The sequence below is a fragment of the Erythrolamprus reginae genome, chromosome 6, assembly GCF_031021105.1.
Source record: "Erythrolamprus reginae isolate rEryReg1 chromosome 6, rEryReg1.hap1, whole genome shotgun sequence".
NCBI classification, from domain to species: Eukaryota; Metazoa; Chordata; class Lepidosauria; order Squamata; family Dipsadidae; genus Erythrolamprus; species Erythrolamprus reginae.
In genome coordinates this window covers 12,659,859-12,669,624 of record NC_091955.1, presented here as the reverse complement: position 1 = coordinate 12,669,624, position 9,766 = coordinate 12,659,859, and the positions used below count along the sequence as shown (strand labels likewise).

Genomic DNA, 9,766 nt, shown 5'->3' with positions numbered 1-9,766 from the left:
TACAAACTTAATTTGTTCCGTGACCAGGTTCGAAGTAGAAAAGTTCGTAAGAAGAAGCAATTTTCCCCATAGGAATCAATGTAAAAGCAAATAATGCGTGCAACCCCATCCCAAAAGTCACCCCTTTTGCCTTGTGACGCTGGGAATCCCCAGCTCCGGACTTCCACTGCCAGCCGAAGTGCCCGTTCTTGCATTGTTGGGATTCCCCTGAGCCTCCCCTCGCTGGGAAACCCCACCACTGGACTTCCGTTGCCAGTCGAAGCGCCCGTTCTTGCATTGTTGGGATTCCCCTGAGCCTCCCCTCGCTGGGAAACCCCACCACTGGACTTCCGTTGCCAGTCGAAGCGCCCATTCTTGCATTGTTGGGATTCCCCTGAGCCTCCCCTTGCTGGGAAACCCCACCACTGGACTTCCGTTGCCAGTCGAAGCGCCCGTTCTTGCATTGTTGGGATTCCCCTGAGCCTCCCCTTGCTGGGAAACCCCACCACTGGACTTCCGTTGCCAGTCGAAGCGCCCGTTCTTGCATTGTTGGGATTCCCCTGAGCCTCCCCTCGCTGGGAAACCCCACCACTGGACTTCCGTTGCCAGTCGAAGCGCCCATTCTTGCATTGTTGGGATTCCCCTGAGCCTCCCCTCGCTGGGAAACCCCACCACCGGACTTCCGTTGCCAGTCGAAGTGCCCATTCTTGCGTTGCTGGGATTTCCCCTTGCCTCCCCTCGCTGGGATTCACAGCAGCGCCAGCAAAAATGAAGGGAATCACATCAGACTGTTTACAGTTTGGAGAGTATATAGGACCGCTAAAGAATTTAAGGAGTTGTCAGCCATCCCAACTGGGTCAATTAAAAAAAAAGACTCCCTAGACCAGTGATGGCAAACCTTTTTTCCCCTCAGGGAAAAGTTGGCTCTTCGATGACAAGTGGACTTCAACTCCCAGAATCCCTGAGCTAGCATGATTGGCTCAGGAAGCCCACAAGTCATAGAAGAGTCAACTTTGCCTATCCCTGAGTTAGATCAAGAAGAATGAATGCCATACGTATATTCACAGAGCAGTACAGATTTATTTTTCTGAAATTTATTACTCAGTTCAAAAAACAGGAATACAGTAATCCTTCGCTACTTTGCCGTTCATCTTTCGCGGATTCGCTACTTCATGGGTTTTCAAAGGGGGCTTAAATCCATTAAATCCATTGAAAATTTTAAATCCATTAAAAATTCATAAAATTATTCTACAATACTACTGTACTCTATTAAAGAAACTGGTAGGATATCACATGTAGTTCCAGCTGGAAACATATAGAATGACTGTTTAATGCAAAGGGTGGGTTTTAAAAGTCCAAATACTTGTTAAATACATAAAAAACTATATTTCCTCTACTTCACAGAAATTCATTTTTCATGGGTGGTCTTGGAACGCATCTCCCATGAAAAACAAGGGATTACTGTATATGAATTAGATTCAGCATTTAGGTCAGTCCAAGTAGCTATTGAAGAGTTAGTGGTGTCATGGTTAGAAGCAATGGCAAAGCAAGATATGGATTTAAAACCAGAAATATTTTGTTGAGTATTTCAAAGGAAATACAATACATATTTAATGTTATACATGTTAACGGCTGCTGAAATTGTGTTTGTACAACAGTGGAAAAACAAGGATCTGCAAATGAAATACTACAACATGCAGAAATGAATACATTGAAAATTCAAATCAAAGAGAAGGATTCCAATACTTTTTAATGTGGAATTTGTTTTATCAATGGCTAACTAATAGAAACAAAAGTTAGAAATCTAAGAGTCTGAAAGAAAACACCAAGTGTGGTGTAAGGAAAGGTCACTAAAATGTGTAAGCAAATATTATTAGTATTTGATCATTATTAATGTGTAGATAACTGCAGGACATTACACACACACACACACCCAAAGTATCACAGCGCCTGGGAAACACCAAAAGAATAACAAGTTTTTGCCCCGAACACCAATTTTTCCCCTTCCAACTCTGATGATTAAAATCTTATTACAAACCATTTTTCACATGTGGTGGTCTTGTCCCAAAATCCCAAAAATATGGAAAACAATTCATAGATGACTCACAGAAATCATCAAAGAGAAAATAGAATATACTCCAGAAGGTATGCTCCTAGGAATTTGGAAAAGACACTATTCAAAGGAAACTCTCTTCCTTGTGACCCATATAAATACTGCAGCTAGAATATCGCTAGCGCAAATGTGAAAAAATGAACAGATCCCATCAGAAAACCGAATTATTGACAAAATATATAAGTGCGTAGAGATGGATGAAATTACAAATTCAATTAAGGGGACTAAAATTAAAGAATCAAAACGATCATGGTACAAATGGCATGAATGGATTCATAAGAAAAATTAAAAATGTTACAATACAAAGTACGGTATCAGTATATATAGAAAAAATAACAAATGCCTTACGAATAACAATAGAAACGAAAAGCAAACATTTTACCTCTTTCCTTTTATCTCAAAGATGTATTATACCAACGATATATATATATGGAATGTATACTATTAAATTAAAGATATAAAGAAATGAATGATATATACAAAAGGTAACAGAGATGGAATAAGATCTGTAAAACTTAAACAAAACTTGTGAGAAATATTTTTGAAAACAATAAAAGAGATTTTTAAATAAATAAATAAATAAATAAAATCTTATTACAAACCAAATACAGTGATACCTCGTCATACAAACTTTTCAAGATACAAACCCGGGGTTTAAGATTTTTTTGCCTCTTCTTACAAACTATTTTCACCTTACAAACCCAAGCCACCACCACTGGGATGCCCTGCCTCCGGACTTCCATTGCCAGCGAAGCACCTGTTTTTGCACTGCTGGGAATTCCCCTAAGGCTCCCCTCCATGGGAAACCCCACCTCCGGACTTCCATGTTTTTGTGATGCTGTAGGGGAATCCCAGCAGGGAAATCCCAGCAGCGCAAAAACGGGCGCTTCTCTGGCAACGGAAGTCCGGAGGTGGGGTTTCCCAGCGAGGGGAGCCTCAGTGAAATTGCAGCATTGCAAAAACACAGAGGTCCAGAGTGTTTTTGCAATGCTGCGATTTCACTGAGGCTCCCTTCGCTGGGAAACCCCACCTCCGGACTTCCGTTACCAGCAAAGCACTGATTTTTGTGGTGCTGGGATTCCCCTGCTGGGATTCCCCTGCAGCATTGCAAAAACCCAGAAGTCTGGAGGTGGGGTTTCCCATGGAGGGGAACCTCAGGGGAATCCCAGCAGCACAAAAACAGGCGCTTCAACTGGCAAAAGGGGTGAATTTTGGGCTTGCGCGCATTAATCGTTTTTCCATTGATTCCTATGGGAAACATTGTTTCATCTTACAAACTTTTCACCTTAAGAACCTCGTTCCGGAACCAATTAAGTTTGTAAGACAAGGTATCACTGCATTTCCTAAAACAGCGAAATGCCCTGAAAAAAAAATTAACAATAAATTATCATTTAAAAATTTTTAAAATGGGTGTAGGGGCAGACTAGACGGACCATGAGGTCTTTTTCTGCCGTCAATCTTCTATGTTTCTATGTTTATTATTTCAATGAGAAGCAAATGCCAGATTCAGCCAATGATATTCCCAAAGCAGCTTAAAATTCTTTCTGGAATTAAACAGTTTGACGGTGTCGTCGTACATCTGCACTTATGCCAATCAGAATGTGAATAACAAGCACAATGACGCAACAGATGTGCATGCCACAAACAGCAGTTCTCCATTTCCTTCTGCATAGTTCTAAACTGGCGTGCCAGAAAAAGTCCGGGGTTTTGCCGGCGTAGTTTAATTAGCTGATGGTTGCCAGATCTCTCAGCCCACTTCCTGACCAATAAAACACATGGTGACTAAACCGCTGTAATTCTAATACGTTCCTTGCAATCTGCACAGTATTTGCAATGGAGCTTTTCAAAGCTTTTCTAAACGGGTACCATATGGTTTGCACAATTCCCAGCTGCGTGAGGTCAAAATTCTTTCGCAAGACATGAAAAGCCTCCAGCTCTCTTGAGGTTGGCGTTTATCGGCTTTTGTCAATGAGCGTGGTGCATTTTAATCCCCTTGGATCAGCTCTGGATTCCCCTGAACCTCCTCTTCCTCCGTGGAATTCCAGAGAGTCTGGGAGCATTTTGTGTGTTTTCCTCAACCCACTAGAAATATTGGTTTCTTCCTTCCTTCCTTCCTTCCTTCCCTCCTTCCTTCCTTCTATCTTCCTTCCATCCTTCTATCTTCCTTTTCTCCTTCCTCCCTCTTCAATCCTTTCTTGCCCCCTTCCCTCCTCTCTCTTTCCTTCTTTGGTTTCATCCTTCCTTCTTTTCTATTCATTCTGTTATCTTCCTTCTTTCCTTCTTTATCATTCAACTCCTTCCTTCCTTCCTTCCTATCTATCTATCTATCTATCTATCTATCTATCTATCTATCTATCTATCTATCATCTATCTATCTATCTATCTATCTATCTATCTATCTATCTATCTATCTATCTATTTATTGTTAGAGTTGAAAGGGACCATGAAGGCCATCAAGTTCAGCCCCCTGCACAAGCAGGAACCCTATAGCACACCAGTCAAGTGGCAGTTCAATCTTCTCTTAAAAATGTCCAGAGTGTTGGAGTTCACAACGTCTGCTGGTAGGTTGTTCCATTGGTTGATCGCTTTGACCGTCAGGAAGTTCCTACTTATCTCCCTGTTGAATCTCTCCTTGGTCAGCTTCCAGCCGTTGTTCCTCATCCGGCCCTCTGGTGCCCTGGAGAATAAAGTGATCCCCTCCTCTCTGTGACATCCCCTCGTATACTTGTAGACTGTTATCATGTCCGCTCCTATCCTCTAGGCTATCCATGCCCAGTTCCCTCAGTCTCTCTTCGTAAGTCTTGGTTTCCAGTCCCTTAATCATCTTGGTTGCTCTTTTTTGCACCTTCTCCAGAGTTTCAATGTCTCTTTTGAAGTGTGGTGACCAGAACTGAATACAGTACTCCAGATGTGGTCGGACCAGGGCGTAGTAGAGTGGTATTAAGACTTCCCTGGTCTTGGAGTGTATTCCCGTTGATGCAGCTTAGGATTGTGTTGGCTTTTTTAGCTGCTGCTGCGCATTGTTGGCCCATATTTAGTTGATTATCCACCAAGACTCCGAGGTCTCTTTCGCAGTTGCTACTGCTAAGAGGGGTTTCTCCCAGGTTGTATGTGTGTCCATCATCCAGGTCCGTGTTTCTTAGACAAAACTTTTGCCAGACCCATCCTCGAATACAGCTCATCTGTTTGGAACCCACACCGCATTTTGGACATCAACACCCTCGAAAATGTCCAGAGATACTTCACCAGAAGAGCCCTCTACTCCACCACTCGAAACAGAATGCCCTACAAAACTAGCCTTACAATCCTGGGTCTAGAAAGCCTAGAATTACCATGCCTTAAACATGATGTAAGTATTGCCCACAAGATCATATGCTGCAATGTCCTGCCTGTCAACGACTACTTCAACTTCAACTGCAAATATGCCCATGTCACACCAACACTCCGCAGTCTGCATTGGTTGCCGATCTGTTTCCGGTCACAATTCAAAGTGTTGGTTATGACCTATAAAGCCCTTCATGACATCGGACCAGAATACCTCCGGGACCGCCTTCTGCCGCACAAATCCAAGCGACCGGTTAGGTCCCACAGAGTTGGCCTTCTCCGGGTCCCGTCGACTAAACAATGCCGTTTGGCGGGACCCAGGGGAAGAGCCTTCTCTGTGGTGGCCCCGGCCCTCTGGAATCAACTCCCCCCAGATATCAGAGTTGCCCCCACCCTCCTTGCCTTTCGTAAGCTCCTTAAAACCCACCTCTGTCGTCAGGCATGGGGGAATTGAGATATTCCCTTCCCCTAGGCTTATAAAAAATTTATGCATGGTATGTCTGTACAGTAGTCCCTCGCTATACCGCGCTTCACCTACTGCGGCTTCACTTCATCGCGGGTTTTCAAGAAATATTAATGAGAAAAATCATTCACAGATCTTCGCTGGTTCGCGGGTTTCTGAGGAAGTCGATCGGCAGATTTAAACAGCCCGCGGAACTCAATCGGCAGATTTTTCAAAAAAAATATATCTAAAATTGTAAATACTGTATTTAAATATTGTATCTAAAATAAATACTGTGTAGGAAGGGTTTATAAACACTTAAAACAATGAAAGCTTACCAAACAATTACAATATAAATACTTAAATAAGTACTATCAGTCGATAAATTCCCCATCGCGGATTTCACCTATTGCGGCCGAGTCTGGAACGTAACACCAGCGATAGGTGAGGTCTTACTGTATGTATGATTGGTCTCTTAAATTGGGGTTTCTTTTTAAGATTAACTTAAATATCAGATTTGTTTATATTGTTTTATTACTGTTGTTAGCTGCCCCGAGTCTGCGGAGAGGGGCGGCATACAAATTTGATTAATAAATAAAATAAATAAATAAATAAATAAACGAAAGCTGGCTGGGGAATTCTGGGAGTTGAAGTCCAAATATCTTCAAGTTGCCAAGGTTGGGAAACACTGTTCTATAGAAAGGCAGACTGATTGCAATTGTTTCCCACCCCCTCTCTTTTGCAGTAATCCTAACAGTCAAACACACACCCTTTTAGCTTTCCATTACTACAAGAAGGGTAAATGTTTAGCTCATTCTGATAACACTGAGGAAGGCAACGCTAACCTTTAGTTGGGCCTGCTGGATAACGATAACCCGAATTTCCGAAAACTTTAGTAACGCATAGTTTTGGAATGGTGCACGTCTGAGTAATTATTGCGGCACAATGATAGTCTTGTTCTTTTTTTCATTTCTTTTTCTTCCCCCCCCCCCATTAGACTTGGGGTAGATTATCTTTTGAAAATAAGAACCAAATGTTGTCTCTGGAAACGACACCCAGGATCAGAACGGAGGGTTTTTCCACCCACGTCTTAGGGAAGTAGACGTCTTTGAAATCGCTTCGGAATGGAGCAAACCCTTTGATATCCTCAACTAATCTTTGAAGGGATGTGGGAGGCATAGAAACGTACGACTCTGAATATAAAGTCCTTTCGACATGCTTAGCCGATGGAAGATAAGGGACTGCGTATGGATATATGTTGCATATACGTTGCAATTCAGGCATTTGTAAGAAAATATTCTCCTTCTTTTTTAATTATTTTGGGTATATTTTAGCCCATAAAAGGAGAAGGATTTAGAGGGAGTGATTTCTGACAGTCTCAAAATGGGTGAACAGTGCAGTCAGGCGGTAGGGAAAGCAAGTAGGATGCTTGGCTGCATCGCTAGAGGTATAACAAGCAGGAAGAGGGAGATTGTGATCCCGCTATATAGAGCGCTGGTGAGACCACATTTGGAATAATACTGTGTTCAGTTCTGGAGACCTCACCTACAAAAAGATATGGATAAAATTGAACGGGTCCAAAGACGGGCTACAAGAATGGTGGAAGGTCTTAAGCATAAAACGTATCAGGAAAGACTTAATGAACTCAAACTGTATAGTCTGGAGGACAGAAGGGAAAGGGGGGGACATGATCGAAACATTTAAATATGTGAAAGGGTTAAATAAGGTCCAGGAGGGAAGTGTTTTTAACAGGAAAGTGAACACAAGAACAAGGGGACACAATCTGAAGTTAGTTGGGGGAAAGATCAGAAGCAACATGAGAAAATATTATTTTACTGAAAGAGTCGTAGATGCTTGGAACAAACTTCCAGCAGACGTGGTAGATAAATCCACAGTAACTGAATTTAAACATGCCTGGGATAAACATATATCCATCCTAAGATAAAATACAGAAAATAGTATAAGGGCAGACTAGATGGATCATGAGGTCTTTTTCTGCCGTCAGTCTTCTATGTTTCTATGTTTCTATCATTTCTTTCACCAGCCCACATTCCATCAGGAACATGTTTTCTCATGTGGGATAGTAAAAGTAGCAAACTGGGGTAGTAAAAAATTTGGTAGCCCTTCAATGGGTGGTGGCACTCGCGAACGCGCGATAGCGCGCACACACATACTCTTTCGGCACCCGAGGAAAAAAAGTTTCGCCATCACTTGTCTAGAAGGTCCCTTCCAGCTCCATTGTGATTGATTGGAGAAGTTTATATCCAGAGCATCAGAGATGGACAAAAAACAACGAACAGATTTATTTTTTTATTTAGTCCAATACAAATGGAAAGTTACAGAAAATAAAAACATGTAGTAGCAAACACAAGAGCACACAACAGATTTAAACTTAATATTAACCGCTCCAAACTTGACTGTAAAAAATATGACTTCAGTAACCGAGTTGTCGAAGCGTGGAACTCATTACCGGACTCCATAGTGTCATCCCCAAACCCCCAACACTTTACCCTTAGATTATCTACGGTTGACCTATCCAGATTCCTAAGAGGTCAGTAAGGGGCGAGTACAAGTGCACTAGAGTGCCTTCCGTCCCCTGTCCTATTGCTCTCCTGTATCTCCTATACCTTTCTTCCATTCCTATATCTCTTCTTCTTTTCTTTCATTGATATCTTCTATTACTTTATCTTCTTTTCTATTATTTCTTAGTATCTCCTCTATAACCTTCATCATGTATTTTACTATGTGTATATAGATGTATACCCACTAAAACCCCCATTGTGTATTGGACAAAAATAAATAAATAAATAAATAAATAAATAAATAAATAAATAAATCAGGGAAAGGATAGAAGAAAAGATATGAGATATCTAAGGGACCGCCTTCTGCTGCACGAATCCCAGCGACCGGTTAGGTCCCATAGAGTGGGCCTTCTCCAGGTCCCATCAACTAAACAATGCCACTTGGCGGGACCCAGGGGAAGAGCCTTCTCTGTGGCGGCCCCGACCCTCTGGAACCAACTCCCGCCAGAGATTAGAATTGCCCCCACCCTCCTTGCCTTTCGTAAGCTATTTAAAACCCACCTCTGCCGCCAGGCATGAGAGAATTGAGATGCTCTTTCCCCCTGGGCCTTTACAATTTCATGTATGGTATGTCTGTATGTATGTTTGGTTTTTTTTTTTGTTATTAATGGGTTTTTAAATCATTTTTAGTATTTATTGGATTATTATTGTACATTGTTTTATTACTGTTGTTAGCCGCCCCGAGTCTCCGGAGAGGGGCGGCATACAAATCAATCAATCAATCAATCAATCAATCAATCAATCAAACAAACAAACAAGCAAACAAACAAATAAATGAGAATAGAATTCGTCAATCAAGAATAGAGGAAAGGATATATTTATTTATTTTGTCCAATACACAATGGGGGTTTTAGTGGGTATATATCTATATACACATAGTAAAATACATGATGAAGGTTATAGAGGAGATACTCATAGTAAAATATATCTAAGAAAGAATAGAAAAGAAGATATAGTAGTAGAACATATCAATGAAAGAATAGAAGAATAGATATAGGAATAGAAGAAAGGTATAGGAGATATAGGAGAGCAATAGGACAGGGGTCGGAAGGCACTCTAGTGCACTTGTACTCGCCCCTTACTGACCTCTTAGGAATCTGGATAGGTCAACCACAGATAATCTATCAATGAAGAGTAGAGGAAAGGATATATGAATGGAAGAAAAGATATATAAAATATAGGAGAGACAATTGGACAGGGGACGGAAGGCACACTAGTGCACTTATGGTCGCCCCTTACTTATTTCCTACCTGTGTGACTCTGTCTCCTGCGGTTGGATTCCTTGGATCCTCGGACAGGAAATTGACCATCTCTGGAATTGCAATT

At 41.6% G+C, this 9,766-nt stretch overlaps 1 protein-coding gene across 1 annotated transcript in view; it reads right to left on the bottom strand.

Moving 5' to 3' along the window:
* SMC1B (structural maintenance of chromosomes 1B) overlaps positions 1-9,766 on the bottom strand; it is a 66,253-nt gene extending 56,487 nt beyond the window's left edge. Inside the window, exon 1 of the mRNA XM_070755266.1 lies at positions 9,691-9,766. Within this exon, the coding sequence (XP_070611367.1) occupies positions 9,691-9,750 (60 nt within the window). The 5' untranslated portion in view covers positions 9,751-9,766. The remainder of the gene's footprint in view (positions 1-9,690) is intronic.